Source organism: Neolamprologus multifasciatus, chromosome 7 (genome assembly GCF_963576455.1).
Source record: "Neolamprologus multifasciatus chromosome 7, fNeoMul1.2, whole genome shotgun sequence".
Taxonomy (NCBI): Eukaryota; Metazoa; Chordata; class Actinopteri; order Cichliformes; family Cichlidae; genus Neolamprologus; species Neolamprologus multifasciatus.
Window position 1 is genome coordinate 45,641,974 of NC_140445.1, and position 21,054 is coordinate 45,663,027.

Genomic DNA, 21,054 nt, shown 5'->3' on the forward strand with positions numbered 1-21,054 from the left:
CCCACCTGATTGATTGTTTTGTGCTGTGACGAGGTCTCTGGGATGTTGAGTGAGTGACTCCTAGCGACGGGCGCTCCTGTTGATGCCCGCCTATGTTGTGACCGACCTGTGTGAGAAACTCTGCCTTCCAGTTTGGGGCTGCTGCTACTATTACTACTGTTGCCTTTAGTCTCAAGCACTGCATCCCAAGGATCGCCTGTAGAAGCTCCTGACACAGTCTGTGAACTATCTACAGATTCCAGAAGTGCTTCCTCATTCTCAGACTTTCGCTTTGTAAGTGGGTCCAGATCCAGCCATTCAAAACGGCTGATGGAAGAAGATTCCATAACTGCTGGCTGTTGTGGTGGTGGGTTTGGTGCCAAAGAGGCTATACCTGCTTGAGAGGAATTTACATCAGTGCTGGCCAATCTACCATTCTTCAAGTATTCTGAGGTGCTAGCAATCTTGTCAAACAACTTAGCCATCTCTGGGTCTACAGTTGGCTGTGGGAAGACCATGGCAGCAGCAGGCTGGATAGGAGTGAAAGCAATGGTCGGCAAGGCCATGAAAGGCGTCATGGCTGGAGTGAATCCATTTTGAAATGTTCCTGGTTTGGGAAATGGAGCTGATGGGAACATTGGTGTGGGCTGAAGGGTGGGAGTGGACACACCAGAGCTAGATGGATTGGACAGAGCAGGTGTCCACTGGCTGCTCTGGAAAGGAGATGAGCTACAAACATGGCCTCCAGGATAGGAGGCACTGAGGTTAAACCCCAGAAGTGACGAGGGGCGGGACACTTTGGAGCTGTGAGCTCCAAAGTTTTCATCAAGTAGGAGCTTTTCGAGTTCCTCATTGGTCAGTTTTTCAACATCAATATCCCTGAATGTATCCTGTTCTGCTTGTTTCTTGGTCTCTGGGAAAACAATGAGGTCCTTGTCTGGTCTATTAGTATAAATTGAAGGCTGAGGAACAGTAGTGGTAGAATTAGATGGTTTTGGCTTAGAGGAAGACGAGGATGCTGCTCCAGAGGAAGATGAGGAGGCTATAGCTGTAAGAGTGTGTTTCTTCTCCCTTTGCAATTTTGCTAAAGCCTCTTCTTCCATACGAAGGGCTTCCTCTTTACCCACAACCCCCTTTGGCTGGGGGACATCCAGCTTGAACCCATTACCACTTGATATCTGGGCCATTCTGTCAAGTGGAAGGTGCCATGAATATGATGGCTTTTAAGTCAGCGTGGCCCAAAGGGTTGAGGAACAAGGTTTTAAACACCTAAAAAAAAAAGAGAGAGAAAAGCTATTTATGACAACAGGATGAGGTCAAACAGAATCAAAGCAAGGAAGAAGGAATTGAAATATTAACCTATAAAATTATTGAATAATCCTACCCATTAAGCTACAGATATCCAGGGGCCACAAGTAGTTGCATAGAATGGAGACTGTGTGCCCACCATGCTTTTTTTGTATTGATCAACTCCTAGTTTCACATACGCAGAGCCAATAATTACTTATGTGTGTTTTGAAGCTAGGGGCATCAATTAGGTCACATAACTAGCCTGGGCTACATCATAGGCCTGTCACACTGACAATGAACTTGATTCACTCACTCATAGCCAGAAATCATATTTTTATACACTTCTATGTGGTGTACATTACAAATATTTGTAAATGATCATAACCAAAAATCTAAACAATATTTGCATTTTACTTTTTTCCCCCAAATCCAAACTATTTATGGCTAACCTTCCACAACAGGAAACGGCCAAGAGTATCCCACGTCTATAACATGTGAAAAACATTGCTGCAAAGAGTGCTTTGTGATTCCAAAATGACACAGCGCCTACTCAAAGCAACCATTCATCGAACGATCACAGCCCTGGGGTTAAGTGAGTTCCTTCTCTCCCCAGGCGTCACCAACCTCTCCTGAGCTTCCCCTCCCATTGTGGTGGAGAAGGCTGGCTGTGCTGGAGCTCAGTCTAGCCTAACACTATTGTGCAGCTGAGGAATTTGGCATGCTAAACAGCCCAATGGCTCTCTCTCTATCTCTCTCTCTCTTGCTTCCTCTGGCTCTGTCTGAATCTGTTAGCATTATGTTAGCACCATGGCCCAAGACTGTCTTATTCAGCTGTGCAAACCCCAGCACGCAGTGACAATGTGGCTGCAGTCACTGAGCAAATGACTTAGATAGGTCGGTGCCAACTTTACCAAGAAAACAGCTCGGAGACATTAAATGCATGAAAAGTGTCACAATCTTTTGGTCCATGCTGCCACTGATGTCATAACTCCCTGCAGACATGCCAGACGATTTAGATATAACTGATTTTGCACTGAATAAGAGTGTAGAATGCAGCTTAGTGTTTGTTTATGAAGTCATAAATCAAAAAGGTCTGAGCATGTTAACTGCTAGCACACTGGGCGCCGATCACTAAATAGTAGCTACTTCCCGATTCTGAATGTAAACACTAGCTTAATCTGAGAAAGTATGTTCAAAAATGCTATTCTGGTTTACTTAACTGTTTTGCACTGCAGACTAAGCTGATGAACCCAACATAGGGAAAAGACTAAGGAAAATAAAGAATAGATTAACCTAATTTCTTTTTACTAGAATGATCCAACACTACACTGATGCTACACTATAAGAATTATAACAACGACTGCATTCAGGATATGCTGAATTAAGATAGGAATGTGCGTTATCATTAAACATACAAGGGGAAAAAAAGATTCTAGAGAAGAAGCCAAGAAAGAAAAAAACCAACTAGAGCCAAGTCAAGCACTGCAAATTGTGCCATCTCTCTGTGGCAACTGATGGCAGATACCAGGATGTGCTTAACCTTAATTCAACATCTGAGCATTACTTCACTACTGCTAAATTATTCAGAAGAGAATCAGTTTGCTGAGTCACATCCAGTAAAAAATATTGCTTAATTGAAAAGGTTTATGGACAAAAAATCCACAGTAAGAACTTCTGGAAATTGTGATTTCAGAAAGCCTCAATCATGATTTTAACTGTCTTCCTTAATTTTAATTTACCTTTTAAGAAGCTTTATTTGTCACTATTATCTGCATTTATATTGTTTATTAGCTTGTTTTCATGGAAGTAGATTTACATACTGAGATATACACATTTATCAGTTTAAAAAAAAGTTGTATTGTTTTGAGCAACATTTGGCTGCACAACATAGCACCATGAGGTTAAACTCACACTTTGAGTTCAGCCCTAATGAGTGACAGGCAGTCTACGCAATAACTAAGAAAAAGTGCAGGAGTAAGCAACACATTGTGGAGCTATTCAAAGTTCAAGTTGTTTTTAAATAGTAAAATAAGTAACAAGTTTTTATTTTCTGTTTTCGGTACTAGTCACTTTATTGCCAAGGCAGTAATCCAAGCCTGTAAACTAAAACAAAAGCTGACAGGATTATGCTGTATAACCAGGTGTTAAACTTCTAACTAGTTCTATTCTATGCCATCTCTATGCTTTGGGTGCAAATAATGTACTTTGCACATCATACCATGTATTTTAAAGCTTAAGTTACTTACTATTTTGCAGACTTAAAAATATAAAAAGCCAACCATTTTGATTTCATTATATAATATTATAAGAAGTATATACATTAATATATACTTTTTTATATAATTATTGGTTTAATATTGGGTACTTTGAGTATATTTTCATAGTTAAACTTTCTATTAGGATTTCTACATTGTATATTAAACGATTTATTTTATAGCACCTATTTAAAATTTCTGGAAGCGCCCCTGCTCCACAGGCAGTTCATATTCAGTTTGAATTGATGATATGTTCAAAGAAGGTATGACCCTCAATTGATAATCGTCTTATAAGACCAGAGTGCTGAGTAGTTTTTCTGATTGACTATTAAGATCGTGTTGTCGTAATGCCCCGGCTCATCTTTTTGGGAATAACTTCAAGGAAGACACAGTTTGGTCCCATCCCCCGTGTTTGTAGCGCAGATCTGTTGTTAGAAGCTTAGCTCTGTGGCTAGCCAAGAAATGTAGTATTACGTAACACTTAGAAAAAGATTGTAAATACGACGCGTTTGATAAAGCATGATCTGTACGTTAACAGAACAATATCGAGCAATTTCTTGCGTTAACAAACACACATATATTATTTACAGCTTATTTTAACAGCTAGCTAACACGTCTGCTGATGTTCACCTGACACCAACATGATGTGTACTGTCAATAAATCACGAACATTTAGTATTTTCCCATTGTATACATCTTAAAATAAAAGCCAGCTTGTGATAAACAAGCGAGAACAGTGACTTTTAACCAATAATAACAAACTTCTCTTGCAAACATCCGGTTAGCTCGGTTTAACTCCACTCCTTGATACTTTTAATGGCTGTTTTATTAGTTGTTTTTTTTAACTATAACTTTTGCCTGTGCTGGATGCTAAGTTAGCCGCTAAACCTGCTAAATGCGCGAACACAACAACCAAAAAGAAAGGAATTGAGAGTAAACATAAACACATTTGAATTTAGCCATACAAGGACAACTTACAGGACTGTTCCGTGAGAGACAATGATTTAATATTTTAAAAGTAACCGGGCAACTGCAATGGTCCTGCCAAGTACCCACAGCAATGAAGAAATGCTGATTTCCTCAAACGGGAAACGGTCGAACGCGACTCAGACACAACCGCTGACTGCAGGCGACCACAAGATCAAACTTTTACAGGCAGACATGGGCTGTAAAAAGCTTTATTCCTCACCTTTTAGCGGTGCGGCGTTTGGAGCCATTTTTCCTGCAGCTGCATTTTTCCATCCACTTGCACAGAGGGAACGTCAGTTCCTGTTGAGGTCGTTGGTGGAGTTTTGGTTGGACACAGTTGGGTAGCTTTTCTGCCTGGCTGGGTCTCGTTTTCATTTTGTTTAAACGCGACAACAGCACCACTGTGTGGACTAAAGTGGTCGGTGTCGAAAGATTTTCATATTTCTATTATTTATAGAAATTCTATCATTTCTGAGGGGTGCTTTGGGGGTCTTTTAAATGAACTGGAACGTGTGAGACCAAGAACAAGGCATTGAGGGCACAGTAAATCAGGATAATTGACCAGAAACAAAAAGAGTTTAGAAAAGTAATAAAGAAAACATTGGGTATAATTTTCCAGATGTCAAAATAGGATCTATCTTGTGGTAATAGTGACCTTTAGCAAATAATAACAGTTGTCTTGCAAACTAACTCAGTACTGGCCAGTAACTGTTTATAACTGTTTTTTCACATTTGCACAGTTATGCTCCAGACCATAATAAAAACATAGTACTTGAAATCTGGTTCTGATTAAGAATGACATTTATTTTGCATTAAAAAAGCTGTTTTTCAAAGTTGAACAAGTATTCAGATACTTTAATTAAGTAAAGGTTTGGAATTTATAAAGTTCCTAAGTAAAAAATACATTATGCAGACTCATATACATTATGTTATTGGATCATAACTATTATATATAACTTTTCTACTCTGCTTGAGCCTTCAAAGTGCTTTATAATACCTGCCTTAATCATACAAGCACCTATTTTCTACACCAAAGTGCTTGCTACCCAACACTCATACTTTAATAAATACATCTGCTGGGAGCAACTTGGGGTTCAGTATCCTGTCCAAAGATACTTAGGTATGCTGACAGGAGCCGCCAGCCTTCCGATAACTACATGACCTACTGTACCTCCTGGCCACAATACTTTAGCAATGCACTTTAAGAAAGTTATATTCTGTGGTGCATGAACACTTGAGATTTTTTTTAGTTCAGTTCATAACAGCTGTTTTAAGATTAAGGTCTTATTGTATAAGAGAGACAACAATCAGATCATCTATGAGCAAGTGCTTGGCAAAGGTGGAGAGAAAGAACTACCATTTGACAGGAAAAGAGTGCCATGAGAACCAGACTAAGGGAGTAAGCAGCCTTTTAGAAAATGAGGGAAATGAAGAGCCAAAAGAGGAGCATAGCAGGAACACAAACAACAAACAGAGCAAAACACAAGCTTTGAAAACGTTTGTTGTTGCTGATTTCTGTTAATTCACATCCTGGCCTGTTGTCCTATTGTTACCTAACAAATTGTTTTTAAAGACATTTTTAATACCTTTTTATGTGTAATTCAATGCAATTCTTATTTAATACAGTAAAAGTCAAGTAAAGCACACCTTTAATTAATTCATTTTGTGTTCTTATTGTCTCATTGCATGGAATAGCTGAAGCTCAGGAGATAAAGCAGGTTCTCCACTAGTCAGAAGGTTGGGGGTTTGATTCCTGGTTGCTCCAGTCTGCATCTATCAGAGTATGAATGTATGCAAATGCTAGATAGAAAGCACTTAAGCATAGGAAGAAGTGAATGTTAATGTAGAGTATACATGAATGTGTATATAGTCCCTGACTAATGTTTGTTTAATGTCCCTTAGCAAGTTTCACTTTTATGAGGTGCTTTTGGTAGCTATCAACAGGCTTCTGGCATAATTCTGGCTGGATATCTGAGCACTCTTCTTGGCAGATAATAGTGGCATTCCACATCTAGCACTGGGAAATGAGCTTCAGTGATTTATCATCATAACACATTCGTTTTACTAACCACCTTGGCCAGTGTGTTTTATGTAGAGAAGATCAACAGTTCAAGGTTTTATTGCTTCGTTTCCTAAAGGAGTGGTTTGAATAAATGTTTATTTGGTAATTTTTGGTACATTTGCTTTTCTGTAAAAGTAACCATAGGCCACTGACATAAGTACACGTTATTCAGATATGTCACCATCACTTTGCAAAGGTCTGTAAGAAAACCCAACTATCACCCATAAATGAATAGAAATTGGTAAGGATTTTCAGGTTTCAACCCTGGAACCACCAAGTGTTAAGCCTGCCATGAACTGGAAACTGCTGGAAGACCAGCATCACTATCCAAACAGCATCACTGATCCATCTTCAATATCCATGAAGATGGATTACCCTCCTAATCGGATGCTGACCAAAAAAGAAGCCCCTGCTCCAAAATCAACACCTACTTTTAAAATGAAAATTTTAGCTGGCCACATGAACACCCCAAATGCTTTCTCAAGAAAAGTTTTATGTTCAAATAAGACAAAGCTTAAGCTATTTGGCTATGATGACAAGAAATATGTTTAGAGGAGCACAAGTGAAGATTCTAGCCTAAAAGACTGTACCAGTTGTCAGGCATGGTGGGGGTAGCATCATGCTACGGGTCTTAATTGGTTGTAGTGGTACTGGTACATTGCACAAAGTGGTGGAATAATGAAGGAGGAGAACTACCTCCAAATTCTTCATCTTCACCTCAGATCAACAGCTAGATAGTTGGACATGTAAACATTGATAAAGTAGGCTAACATTAACCATTTGAAATGGTCTTCCCAAAGCCTAAAATTCAACCTCTTGAAAAATTGAGGACATGGATCCATGCCAGGAAACCAACCAATTTAAATGAACTGCCAATTCTGCCAGAAGGTTGTTGATGGGTACCAAAAGTGCCTGGTCGAGCTGTAGCTAGCAGACAGCCAAATATTAGTGGGGGTGTATGTATACTTTTCACCCTGTGAGGATTAAAGAAAATGCTAAATAAATTCAGACTTGATTAATGCATAAAATGCATTTAATTTTTACAAGGTACATTTGAATATTAAATGAAGAATCGTGTTTTGGTTTACTTTACTGTTCCAGTAAGTAATTTCTTACTGTGAAATACAATTCACTCTTTACTCAAATTATTATTATCTACTCTTACTACTTTTTATTAGTAAAAGTAGCAGTAGTAGTAGAAGTACTTCAGCTGCTTCTCTTAGGGATCATCATTCAACAGATCGTTTACTTTCAACTCACACTAACACTGACCCGCTGCATGTCCTCCTTCACTACATCCGTGAACCTTCTGTGTGCTTTTTCCACTTTTCCTTGCTTGGCAGATCCATATTCAGTATCCCTTCCCACTATGTCCACTAACCCTCCTCTGCACCTGTCCAAACCATGACTGATTGATTTTGTCTTCAAACTGCTCAAGCTAATCTGTGCCACTGATGTACTAATTTCTAATCTTGGCCTTTCTTAACATCTTCTGCTCTTCTACTTTCCAAATCTCCAAATCATACATCATAGCAGGTGCCACTACCATCTTGTTAACTTTCAGTTTCCCTCTTGTATTTCCCTCTTCAGACTATTATTTAGACTTGTCCACCTTCACTACCTCTTTTTTTGCAGCTTCACTTTTCCATCTGTCTCTCTTTAATTTACACAGGTATATCTAGCTTTTACTGACTTTCATGTCTCATCTCTCCAGTACATACATTCATCTCTCCAGACTCTCTTTCACTTGCTCCTTACTATCACTAGAGATCACAATGTCATCTGCACACATGATCGTCTGTGGAAACTCTTGCCTGACCTCATCTGACAACCTGTCCATTACAATCACAAACAAGAAGTAGTTCTGAGCAGATGCAACCCCACCCCCACCTTGAACCCATCTGTCACTCCTACCTCACACCTCACCTCTGTGCTGCTGTCCTCATGTATGCCCTGCACCACCCTCACCACTTCTTTGCTACTGCTGACTTCCTCATGCAGTACCACAGTTCCTCTCCTGGCACCTATGCTTTCCCTGCATCCACAAAGAAACAGTAAAACTCCTTCTGACCTTCCCTAGACTTCTTTATCAACACTCTCAGAGCAAACAACTGTGGTTCTCTTTCTTGGTTTGAAGCCGGCTGCTCGTTGATCATCACCTTTCTTCTCAACCTAGCTTCAACAACTGTTCCCCATAGCTTCATGGCTCAGCAGCTCTACCACTCTGTAGTTACTACAGCTCTGCGCATCACCCTTGTTCTTGAAAACTGTTACCAGTATACTTATTCTCCATTCCTCAAGCATCCTCTCCGACTCTAAGATTATTTTAAACTGCTCTCTCTCCCCAAAGCCTTGACCCTTCACAGGTATGTCATTTGGAGCAAATGGCTTTCCACTCTTCATCCTTTGCATAGCTCCCCTCATTTCCTCCTTACTAATCCTCTGCACTTTCTCTCATTTTCTTCATTCATCACCTTCTCACAATAATCCTTCCATCTTCTCAGCACACTCTCTTCACTCATTAGTACATTTCCATCTCTATCCTTAATCACTATAACCTCTCTCTCTCTGTCTGTGCTTTTCTCCTTCCTTATTGTTCAGCCTCACATACAAATCACAATAAGAGTTTTCATTCGCTTTTGCCACCTCTCTTATTGTGGAACACTTTCTTAAACTCACTTTCTCATTTTTCTTGCCAGCTTTTTGCTGAAATAAATAAATAAATAATAGTTGACTTAATATAATATTTAAATGCAGGGCGTTTAAGAGTTTTTCTACGCAGTTTCATTGCTTTTTTGGCCATCGTTTTAATAACAATAATTATTCTTCTATCGCTATAAGGCTTCCTGCTATGTTTTCGAACGAGTGTATTCAGCTCTATGTTGGTCTGCAGCATGTCCAAGTGTAATCTATATTTAATTAGAATATCTAAATGAAATATAAGATGAAATAAAAAAAAATTATGTTGTGTATCCCTACGCCGTCTGGACTATGGGCTATTAAAGTATTAAATATCATTGTTAAACAGTTTTATAATATGAGTAGTGTTGCTCTATCCAGTGCTGCACACTAACTCCGCCCTCGTCTGGGGTTGACCGAACGCCACGTACAGTTTGGCTCAACGCATCTTAAGCCAACGGGGGGCGGTTGTTGATACACTATGAGTGACAGGTATATTGACCAATCGCCTCTCAACGCGACTGTTTTGTGAAAGAAAGTATACTTTCTCAGGCCAATAAGAGAAGCCAGAGGCGGTGCGTTGCCATGGTGAACACAACCCTTTTTATAGGTTGTAGCCAAGGGAGGCTTGTATTGGTGGTTAACAGATGACCGCTGTAAACAAGCTCCGGTGAAGCTCAGGCACTTTGAGGAACACTAAACCGTGAAAGCCAGGTGAAGAATAAAAAAAGAGGAGAGCAAAATAAGCTCCACGTTACAAGTAAGTATTATTTCACGCGAGGTGACGTTTACTAACGCTGTTGTCTCTGTCTGCTGAGGCTTAGTTTAGAGCATTTTCTACATCCATGTAGATAATGAATTAGCTGGCATCCTCACTGCATGATCCCTACTGAACAACATGTTCCTTAAACTACACACTCAGTCTGATTTTTTTCACTGTGACTAACAGATTCACAGCGTTCAACTTAGAAATCTCTAAGAAAATATTCTAAAGTAAGCCACCAAACACGTGTGCTGCATGGGCCCTTTCTTATGGGAATTGCTTTTCAGATTAAGAGTTATTTGCATAACCTTATCAGTGTTCTGTCTCTATTTGAAGTGTTGATTTGCACCACTTTTTAAAATTATATATATATATATATATATATATATATATATATATATATATATATTATAAAGATAAGGCAAGTGGTCATTTTGTTCTGACTGCAGCGCTTTCTAAAAGATGCACGATCTTCACCTAACCTGAAACTAAGTCCTATCTTTTTTTCTTATCTATTTTATGTATGCTTTGCCTGACCAGATGGTGAGAAGTAAAGCCTCGGCCCGTTGTGGCCTTGTTCTGCTCAGTTTGTGGCTGTGTATCCAGTCAGTGCCTATCAGTGTGGACAAGACCAAAGAAAAGGCTAAAGAGGAGGAACTGGGTCCACCCGAGAGTGCTGTGAGTCACACGGGCAGTGTGAAATAAAGGGATATCCTATTAAAATGGGGTCTTACAGCTAAGTAGATAAAGCTCAGGGTGATCCAGACATGAAGTCAGCTGTTTCAGACACCTTTCAGAAATGATTACTGGCTAAAGATTGATTGAAAAACAAACAAGAGCAGTGTCTGTTAAATTAGGTGTAACTGTTCATTAGAAGAATTAATTGACTGGGAAAAAAATACCCATAATCGGACTGAATAATGTTATGCATTAACCAGCTAAATGTGGTCTATTTCTCAGGACACTGGGCTGCACTACGACCGCTACCTCAGGGAGGTCATTGAGTATCTTGAGAAGGACCCCCACTTTAGAGAAAAGCTTAAAAATGCCAATATGGATGACATCAAGGTGCACACTTTCAAAAACAGCCCAATATTTTGTAAGCTGGTTGTTGACGTGGACATTTTTTATTGAACTATGGTATGTTGACTGTCTGCTTGCAGCAAGGCAAACTTTCCAAAGAGCTGAACTTTGTTCAGCACAATTTTCGGACCAAGCTGGATGAGCTAAAGAGGGAGGAGATGAACAGGCTGCGAATGCTCATAAAAGCTAAACACGACATCAAGGAAGGAAATGGTAAGTATCTTAAAGAAAGGGAAAAAAAATGATGTGTCACTGAGAAACTTGAACTTGAAACTTCATAAGTTTGCACAACAACATCCGCAGTTTAAGTCAGTCCATTAGTTGTGTCATTGAATGCAGAACTTAACTCTTGAAAGAAAATTATTATCCAAATGTAAATTTTGATCATTAATAGAGTAAGCTGTATAAATGTTCATACAGAATAGATTAACACAAGTGTAGGTAGAGAAAAGAAGTAAAGATAGAAGTCATAGGTCAATTTCTTAAAAAAACAAACAAAAACAAAAATGCGTTGATATTCATGTAATCCTTTAACGCTTTCTAGAATAAACGTATTAAGTTTTGGTACAAAATGTGTTTGTAAATCCCAGCGGAAACGAATAACCATGACACAACTCCAAAAAAACCAAGTGTCGTTGTTTTACAGTTGAGTAAATCTAATCATTATTCCTTTTCTTGCAGGCCAAACAGTGGACCACCAGGCCCTGCTGAAACAGTTTGAGCACCTGAACCACAAGAATCCACACACTTTCGAGGTGGATGACCTGGACCGTCTCATCAAATCGGTACACATACACCTAGTCATTAGCGCAACTACTTGAAGGTTAATACTGACCCTGTTTCTCTGCACTGGTATAGCACAGTCACATTTATAATGACAGTTGCTCATGCAGAAATATTGCCATACTTAGCATAGCGTATAGGGAATTTCAGTGAGGGATGTTTAAATAGTCTGGCTTTTTTTTTTTTTTTAATTTTAGATGTAATAAGTTGGAGGCATTCACAGCTTTGTTCCCTTTGTTGGAGAGTGCTGACTCATTAGAGGTAAATGTGTAAACTTTGCGAGACCAACATGTTTCCTGTGTGTGAAATGAGTATAAAAGAATAGAAATGGGGAGGTCGGTTTAATGAGTTTGCATGCCTCTGTAGTTTTACAACAAAGCATCCAGTCATGCAGATGTAAATCCTAAAAATATTTTATATAAGTTTTACTTTTCTGTAGCATTTAGCTTTGCTCTATAATCATTCACCTATTTTGCCTTGGTACTGCTTGAGAAATGCAAAGAATGGTGATAAATGAGCATTTGCTTTGTTTTGTATTACCATAGCATTTTCATACACTTTATACTGAGCAAGTCCTTGCAGGGTTCTAGAATAAAGAGCCACCCAGAGGTTCTAATAAAATCAGGCCAAAATAATAATTTTAAACTCACAGATCCAGATTTTGAACTATGACAACAGTGTATTTATAGTACTCAGCAAAAGGTACAGTCACTATCAGAAATCCATCCATCCCTATATCCATATATCCATACATCCCTTTTCTTCCACTTATTCATGGTTTTGAGGGGCTGAAGCATACCACAGTTGTCATAAGGAGAGCGATAGGGTCCACCTTGAACAGGTTGCCAGTCTGTTGGCTAACACATAGTAAACAAAGAGGTACCGGGAGAACTTCAAACAGAAACACCCTCATGCTGTGAGGTGGCAGTGCTAAGCATTGCACCACTGTGGGGCATTGTCTGTTATTAAGCCCTACCAATACAAAGAGCTTTTAGATTCTAGATACACACACCAGAATACTTTTGCAATCAAACCATTTGTCCAAATTTGTTTTTTTATAAATCAACTTATTGTTACTGCAGCTCTCAGGTTTAGGAGGTCAGAGGTACTGTTTATTCATACCCAGTTAGCACTCACTAGTATTCACTAGTAAGCATGCTAGCACTAAATGGATGAATAAGTTTCACCGCATGAGCTAAACACAAAAAGCATGCTATATCTGCCTGGGTTGTCTCTGCATTCAATGCTGAGTGATGCTAAGACTGTGACATGGCTAGTAATTATTCAGCTCAACAGTTTGCTTCATGGAACAACTCTGATCAGGCATCTGGATGTTGAATAGAGTCCATCTGTTTCAACGAGGTGCATAAATCTGCAGAATTAAGAGGTGAATTCCCCTTCCCAACTTTTTGTTTTTACGTCTAGGCAACTAATGACCTGGAGAACTTTGACAAGGGCCGCCATGATGAGTTCAAGCAATACGAGATGATGAAAGAGCATGAGCGACGGCAACGCCTGAAGAACTTGAATGAGGAGGATCGCAAGAAGGAAGAGGAACACTACGAGGAAATGAAGAAGAAACACGCCAACCACCCGAAAGTCAACCACCCTGTAAGACGCCAGCTATAAAGCAGTTCATTATGAATGCTAAGATTATAGCCCATGCGGGGGAACAAATGACATTTAAGCTGAATGATATTATTTGGAAAACATGAATGATTTTTTTTAATGATAAAATTAACTAATTTAGTTGGGCCAATTGTATTTAGATTTATATGCAAGCGATAGAATAAAGATGCTAAATAGTGCTAAATACAAAACAAGAAAAAGGAGAAACCTTGTTGTGTACCTCTGTGTGTGCAGGGCAGTGAGGACCAGCTAAAAGAGGTGTGGCAGGAGGCAGATGGTTTAGACCCAGAAGATTTTGATCCAAAAACCTTCTTCAAAATGCACGGTAACCATAGACCATACACTGAAGGTCCTTTAAGAGCAAAGAATGAATATAGCATTCAGATGTTGTCTTATTTGCTAGTGTGCCAAAACTATGAATGGTTAAAATGAGACACAGATTTCCGTTGTTTGTTTTGTGTTGCAGACAGCAACGGAGACGGCTTCTTTGATGAGAGTGAGCTTGAAGCTCTCTTTACTAAAGAGGTATATGTTTTATGTCTAACTCTGGTTCTGCATAGTCTGGGATAATGTAATCTGCAAATGAACAAGTCTCTGAGGTAAACTTTGTGCATTTCATTAAGCTGGAGAAGGTTTACAACCCAGAAAATGAAGAGGATGACATGGTTGAGATGGAGGAAGAGAGACTGCGAATGAGAGAGCATGTTATGAACGAGGTGAGCCACCACAAAACCATAAAATGTACAGATCATTGTCATGTTTATTAGCATTTCTAAAGTATTGATTAGTATGTTATGAAGGCATTCGCTGTTGTCAGAATACAATCATAATGTATAATTCAAAACAAACGTGTGGCATTGCTGCCTGAAATCTAATGAATGAATTTAAACATCTGTGTGTGGAGTAGCTATTTTAGCAAGGAGCTAAAGGTCAGGGCCTTTGGGATGTATCTGGTGAGTGATTTATCTCAATGACAGTTGTTGATCAAAATTGCTTCATGTATTGACATTCAGGTGGACACCAATAAAGACAGGCTTGTATCACTGAGCGAGTTCATGGCAGCCACAAAGAAGGAAGAGTTCTATGAAAAAGACGAATGGGAGGTAAGAGCTAGTAAGGTTTGGCTTCCCTCCTGGCATTTTTGTGTACAGAGTAGTATTAAAAATTAATGTGAACCCAATGTTATGTTAGTGTATTAAAATTCAATTCAATTATTCATCAATATGAGCTATGAAACTATGAGCTTAGACTTGCGTAAGTGCAACACAATAAACAGCTGTTTTCAGAAATTGCCTACAAAGGGTGAGATTCCAAATCATTAAACTCCCCAAGAGATTTAACAGCTGATATTATATCATGAAATCAGAAATGTATATGATTTCTTATCACATCATTTATTTATGTGCCCTCTGCAGACTTTAGATCAGAACCCATTGTACACCGAAGAGGAGCTGAGAGAGTTTGAACAGCAACTGGCCAATGAGGAGAATGACATCAACAAGAAGTCAGCTGAGCTGCAGAAACAGAGAGAGGAACTTGAAAGAAAACAGGAAGAACTTGATGCTCAGAAGCTGGGGCTGAAACAGGTGAATTATCTGTCAACTATCCATAGCAGATGAAATACAATCTGAAATTAGGATTTTTCTATACAGTTGCTTGACCCTTTCTACAGATGTAAGAATCTGGCTTACAGTGTGAAACGTGTACGGCCTTGCTGAATTGCACTTAAATCTTGTCTTAGAGACTTGTAGACCTGAAACATGCAGGCAATAGCAAACAAAGTCTTAAACCATTTTTATGCTCTTAACATTTTTTTTGTCCTTCTCTCGCTGCTCAGGCAATGGAGGAAATGGAAAGGGTTAAATCCCAAAGCTTAAATGCTGATGTAAAACGTGAGTATGAAATTTATGATAAATAATGCTGGAAACAACAAATCACATGATGTTAAAGGTCTCTTAATTGCACTCTACTTCCATTTTAACATTTTTTAAAATCAAGTGAAAATTAACCACCCAGTCAAAAGCCTGCATCCAGATCCACAGAACAGCCAAAACAAGTTATTTACTTGTGCATCCCCAATCAAAATACACTTAAAAAGATGCAGTGAGGGAAAAGCATTGTTATCCTTTTTAATAAGACAAGATTAAAAGCTTTTTATCATATCCTAATAATCATTTAAATACATCTCATGATTGTATGCACATATGAATCTTTGTTACAGAGCCTGCAGCTCCTCTAACTGCAGGTGAACATGCACCAGTTGTACCAGGAAACAGTCAGCCACCTCCGCCTGGTCACCAGCAGCAAGATGTACCCGTGCCTGGACATTCTTAGCAGGCCTCGCCACCCTGTGTACGATATGAGTAAGCATGCAAGTGTGCTTGTGTTTTCATGATTTCAATTTTGGGTTATTGTTTAGAATTTTCAAAACACACAGCAACACATAGGTGGGGGGAAAAGATCTCTTAGTGCCAATGATGCCCTTCCTTCTGCTGGTTAAATCAACTGAATGAGCCAGCCTGGAAATGTGGAGCTGCTCCAGTTTTCTATGTGGACAATCAACCCTTTTGTTTTTGTTTTTTTTAATCTTGTATCACAAAAGGACTCTGTTCTCTATTGGAAGTTCTTTGGGGTGAAATGGGGAGGGCAGCTGGCCTGATAACTGAATGTTTAGTTTTGTTCACACTGTAGTTTCACTGCCACTTTTTCCTTAAGGAAATCCTTTCAAAATATTATTTATTTTTATGGCAAATTGTGAATTAATTTGGAAAAAATAAATGCCAGAAAAGTAAGATTAGAGCCGAAATGAAGTTTTATAGAAAAAGTGTTTCCTTCAATGTCTTTTCAAGCTGTTGTGACCTCTGGATCAGATTAGTGCAGAATAAGAGATGAAGTTAAATATATACAATATGTATTTAAATGTTATAATTTTTAATAATTGTGTTTGTGATTGTGACAATTGTATGGATTATGAAGTGGTTGCCTGGATGTCAGTACTCAGGAGTGTCTGTGAATTTGTGTTTATTTATTCTCGAACCACTGTAAATGAAATGAATGCAGTAGGTTGAAATTTGCCTTGTAAAAATCAGAATTGAACTCCAGAAGGAAGCAAAAGGTAAAAAACAAGAACTTATTTTTTTTTCACTACAGACTAATAGCAAAGCAAAGATGGACACAAAATACTTTGAAGATTTGAAGTCAAATACACTGGTTACTTTATTTTCAAACAACAACCTCTCTGCAACCTGGTATATGTGCCGAACAGTTTATGTTTATTTGACTTTTTAAAAAAGTACTTAAATGTCAAACCGATGTCCTGTGAAAAAAAAATCATGAAAATTATGTACAAGGTTTGAATGTCTAAAATTAAGGTGAATGAGCTTGCAGATACAATGTTTCTGTCTCTTATTTTCATCACAAACCTCAAGTTCAACTCATCTTATGAACACAGTCACAAGTTAACATTCAGTTTTATAATTACTGTAGAATCTGAAGTGACATAATCATACTTCTGACAATTACTCACTGAACATGATTTAAAAAAAAAAACTTTCTTAATCAAATGGTCAGAATGGTGAGTTCAAATTTAGCTTCTTCCATATGATTCACTGAATCGCTCAGTGAGATAGGCGCCTGCTGTAACTGGCGGATATTTGTTGGAGCCATCACAGCAGGTGATCAGAGCCTCGTCATCCGGCTGGACAAAGTAAGCCAGAGACTGCCGTGTGCTGGAGTCTCCGACAGGGGGCAGCAAAACCCTGTGGAGCTAAGAAACAACAAGCAACACTAAACTATAATCCTAATGCCATGGCATATGCAAAAACTTTTTTGGGAAGCATTTTAACTCTGTTGGCTTCAAAAAAGATCATGGGTCACAAAAACATATCTAGAGTTAAAGTAGGTGAAACCTTTCTTATTTCCTATAAATAACCCAATCTGACATATGTAGTCGCATTTACTTTTCTATTTACAGTGCATTTTCATAACCTTGTCATAAAATTTTGGGGCGAAAATATCCCCTTCACTCACCACAGAGACGAACTGATCGCTCGTCCAGCGCTGCATCAGGTCAGCGATATTGATGAGGATGGCTCCGGGGATACAGGGAACAGGGATGAATTCACCTGAGCGTGTACGCACCTGACGGTCAAAAAGTGTCAGGAGGATAACAGGATTATTTGATGCTTTGCTTGACTTTAACACATAATGTGTTACTAACTAAGCAAAACACATGACTGACAATTGAAGAAACAGTGATGACAGCTGTTTAAAGTGGCACACCACAGGAATTCCAGCTTAAGTGAGTTTGTAAATTAATCAGACCTTTTTTCAGTATGTTACCAAGCAACTTATGTGCTTGTGTGTCCCAGTGGCACAGGTGGATATAAGGTCTTACCTGCAGACCTTCTGAGCTCTGGAACAGCAGAGTAATGCTTCCATAGTCTGAATGCTCTCCACATCGCAGCTGGCCCTCCTTTGCTTTCTCACTAGTCACTGGTGGGTAGTAGAGAGATCGCATCGTAGTGCCATTTTTGTCAGCTAGAGGAGACACAGCAGTGTTGTCAATGCAGTGTATCTCTTGTTTGTTTGTACCAATTTATGGACCAATCTTCCAAAACCGTAATCTGGTTTGCCTTGAGGTTACACTTTACAAAAAAGAAAGATTAGATTTTCAGTCATTTCCCTTGTTTGTTACTCGTATTTACATGTGTCTTGTATTTATATTCATTTTTCTTTTATTTTGTGCTGTACTTTTGTTATTTTTTAATTTAGGAGAAGAGCTATATAAAGTACTAAATGAATATAATATATAGTACATAAATTAAGCTAACATGTCTTGGTTGAACATTTTGCCCTTATTATTCTTCCTAATTTTGTAGAATTAGATACTGCCAGTTTGTGTGTGTGAATAAAACCTTCTCACAAGGTTCATACGATCTGGGATCAGTGACCGCCCCTCATGACATGTAGCTTGAACACTTAGTAAAACTGATCCTATGCCACTGTATGCTGGGTACAGTGTATGGAGTAAACATACTTCCTATTAAACGGTGTGCACGCAAGAAGACTTCTGGGTCGAGTCCCAGACTGTGAGCCATCACCCTCAGCAACCGAAGACTCAGCTCTTTGCAGCGCAGAAAAAAGGATGTCTGGAACTCCTGAAAACTTTCCAAACTGCCTGACGATGGCCATTTCTACAACAGAAATCAACAGAACCACATCAGAGTCTGTCTAATGATAATACTGATATTGATATCTTAAAGTACCCATAGTATGCTCATTGACCTACTTATAGTTTCAGTGGTATAATAGGATAGGTTTATGCTTTAATGTTCAATACATAAAAGAAAATTGTTATCCTGTTATCCTGGACTTTACTGTCCCAGCTTGTGTTGTTTTGTTATAATGTGTATTTAATGTAGAGAATGAGTCTGTAACCTTGCTGGTACTATTAAAAGTGCATAGCAGCTGAAAACGGATTCCAATTCCGATGGCTTGTTTGTATTACTCTCAATGGGGTGTGTTGGTGTCACTATTTTAATGTTTGTTTTGCTGTCAAATAACAAAAAATGAAATATGTAAAAAGAACAAGTTTATCTGGAATTTTGTGATATTAAGATGCAGGACATGTCAGTGACTTATAATTGGGCATAGAGGTGCGAGGGCTTGATGTGGATTTTGGCTTTTAACTTCAAAATCCAAGAAACAAGAAGAAACAAGGACACTCTGGAGTCCAGAGAAAAACCACCCATGTTTCAGCACCTTGTACGACCACCTGTGGTAGTAATATTTAAAATACTGCCTCCTGTGTCACTCTTTCAGATTGTGTTATTGTTCACACTCTTCATTATAATGTTGCTCCAGTTCATCGAGGTGTGTAGTTGTTTTGCTTATGCACAGTTCTGTTAATGTCCCACCACATAATTTCAGACAGGTTGAAGTTTGTACTTTGACCGTGCGGTTGCAACACTCTCATTCTCTTCTTTTTCATTCATTCAGTTGTAGATTACCTGGGATCTTTGTCCTTTTGCATGACCCTATTCTGGTCAACCTAGAGCTGTTGGACAGATGGCCTCACATTTGACTCTAAAATACTTTGGCATGCAGAGGAGTTCATGGCCAACCAGTGACTAAGGGCCCAGATCCTGTAGCTGCAAAACAAGCCCAATTTATCACCTGTCCACCAGTGTGCTTGAGAGTTAGGATGAGGTATATGTGCTAATATGCTGTTTTTGGTCCCTGATAAACAAGGTGCTGTACACTGTAGACAAACATCTCCACTTCGCTCACATTTGTCCAAAGAAGAGATTGAGGAGTCTTGGACAGAAGAGTCTTTGTGCTGGCAACCCTTATGAACAAGAAGCCATATTTGTTCAGTCTTTTCCTAACTGGAACTTCATGAACTTTAACATTTAACTTCCAACTGAAGCCTATGGAGATGTAACTTTATTTCATTAAGAACTGCATGCTCTGACCTTGGAGTGAACTTGTAGGATGCCCATTCCAGGGATGACTGTGTAATTGTGTTAAGATTATGGAATTGCCTCTGGAGAAGGTCTCCCCCAGATCAACAAACTGCCAAAACCTCTGCTCATATAGAGTTGGTTACACTTGCTGATTATCAGCCAATTATGTGCATTTGATGCAATCAAGTGTATTCAATAAGCAGCACCCCTGCTGCTACTTGCCCTCTTAATAGGGGTGTACATAGTTTTTCACAGTACTGCGCAGAGTTCAACATTTATTTTCCTGATTCCTCTCCAAACTTAACAGAGCTTTCTCTAAAGTAACAGATACTGAGTAACTTGTACTTTAACCCCCTGACTGATAACCTTGTGGCACCATGCAGTTGTTGTGTCTGAGCCCAAACTCTTAAGGTTAACCATAAAATAAATAAAATGATGAAAACAAACAATCAAGGCTTTTGCCTCCGAGTTATTACTATATCAGGATGAAGGGATGCAGTGTTGAAAGACTCCTTCAGGTCCCCAGGTCGACGTGGATTCAACCTATAAAGAAATTATCCGAATTTAAACTCTCCTCCGCACATTAAAGTATAAAACGTATGCTTCCTACCTCTCCGTCTCCAATGACACCCAACCGTGGTTAGGGTTGTTCACGAAACTTTTCCTGCTGAAGGGTTGCTTCAGTTCATCTGGCTGCAGGAAGAATTTCTTGGATATGTCCATAACACAGTCCACCTATCCAAACACACAAGAAGAAAAAGACGGATTCCAGTGTAAGTTCCTCGATAATAATTTGATTCTATCTAACTGGCCTCACCTCCTCCTGAGTAATCCCCGTGTTCCTCAGAAATGCAAAACCAACATCTCTAAATGCTGATTTCAACTCTGTGCTTAAACTCTGCAACTGCTCGTCAGCGACATCCTTCTCGCTCAGCCTGTAGGCGCCGAAATCCACAACTGGGATGTTCATTGTAAAAAAAACAACCCTAAAGTTTCTTCAGTAAAAACAGCGTCGGGTTAAAAGGCAGCCTGACCTGAACGCAAACAGTAAAAAGAAATCGCAAATGTCCAACACTAGTATCTCCTATCTAGTAT

General features: G+C 39.0%; 3 protein-coding genes across 4 annotated transcripts in view; 1 reads left to right on the forward strand and 2 right to left on the reverse strand.

Annotated features, from left to right (window-relative positions):
- The window catches only part of pik3c2a (phosphatidylinositol-4-phosphate 3-kinase, catalytic subunit type 2 alpha), a 43,043-nt gene extending 38,202 nt beyond the window's left edge, over positions 1-4,841 (reverse strand). The window contains exons 1-2 of one of the 2 annotated variants that reach the window (XM_085166734.1): positions 4,714-4,841; positions 6-1,248 (exon numbers count right to left, since the gene is read on the reverse strand). In XM_085166734.1, the coding sequence (XP_085022860.1) occupies positions 6-1,166 (1,161 nt within the window). In that variant the 5' untranslated portion in view covers positions 1,167-1,248; positions 4,714-4,841. Of the gene's footprint in view, positions 1-5; positions 1,249-4,502; positions 4,689-4,713 lie in introns of those variants that run through there. The other variant, XM_085166735.1, reaches the window with a different exon arrangement.
- A 4,997-nt stretch (positions 4,842-9,838) lies between these two features.
- LOC146515088 (nucleobindin-2-like) lies at positions 9,839-16,885 on the forward strand. Its single transcript, XM_085168240.1, has 13 exons — positions 9,839-9,994; positions 10,538-10,675; positions 10,958-11,065; positions 11,161-11,293; positions 11,762-11,865; positions 13,289-13,474; positions 13,727-13,817; positions 13,959-14,017; positions 14,116-14,208; positions 14,506-14,595; positions 14,908-15,078; positions 15,330-15,384; positions 15,714-16,885. The coding sequence occupies exons 2-13, from the start codon at positions 10,538-10,540 to the stop codon at positions 15,824-15,826; spliced, it is 1,341 nt and encodes a 446-aa protein (XP_085024366.1). The 5' UTR covers positions 9,839-9,994; the 3' UTR covers positions 15,827-16,885.
- LOC146515089 (uncharacterized) lies at positions 16,533-21,041 on the reverse strand. Its single transcript, XM_085168241.1, has 7 exons — positions 20,777-21,041; positions 20,570-20,694; positions 20,436-20,502; positions 18,531-18,687; positions 17,889-18,031; positions 17,522-17,632; positions 16,533-17,258 (listed from the first exon to the last, which is right to left on the reverse strand). Exons 1-7 carry the CDS (start codon positions 20,927-20,929, stop codon positions 17,079-17,081), a joined length of 936 nt encoding a protein of 311 aa, XP_085024367.1. The 5' UTR covers positions 20,930-21,041; the 3' UTR covers positions 16,533-17,078.
- Between the last annotated feature and the right edge of the window lie 13 nt (positions 21,042-21,054).

What these genes read in the sequence shown, in the direction of transcription:
- LOC146515088 (XM_085168240.1), top strand. Translation starts at nt 10,538, where the DNA reads ATGGTGAGAAGTAAAGCCTCGGCCCGTTGTGGCCTTGTTCTGCTCAGT. An exon ending in CGACATCAAGGAAGGAAATG is followed by an intron (nt 11,294 to 11,761) that starts GTAAGTATCTTA and finishes CTTTTCTTGCAG; the next exon opens with GCCAAACAGTGGACCACCAG. An exon ending in AGAAGCTGGGGCTGAAACAG is followed by an intron (nt 15,079 to 15,329) that starts GTGAATTATCTG and finishes CTCGCTGCTCAG; the next exon opens with GCAATGGAGGAAATGGAAAG.
- LOC146515089 (XM_085168241.1), bottom strand. Translation starts at nt 20,929, where the DNA reads ATGAACATCCCAGTTGTGGATTTCGGCGCCTACAGGCTGAGCGAGAAG. An exon ending in CGGGGATTACTCAGGAGGAG is followed by an intron (nt 20,695 to 20,776) that starts GTGAGGCCAGTT and finishes GTGTTTGGATAG; the next exon opens with GTGGACTGTGTTATGGACAT. An exon ending in GCGATCAGTTCGTCTCTGTG is followed by an intron (nt 17,259 to 17,521) that starts GTGAGTGAAGGG and finishes GTTGTTTCTTAG; the next exon opens with CTCCACAGGGTTTTGCTGCC.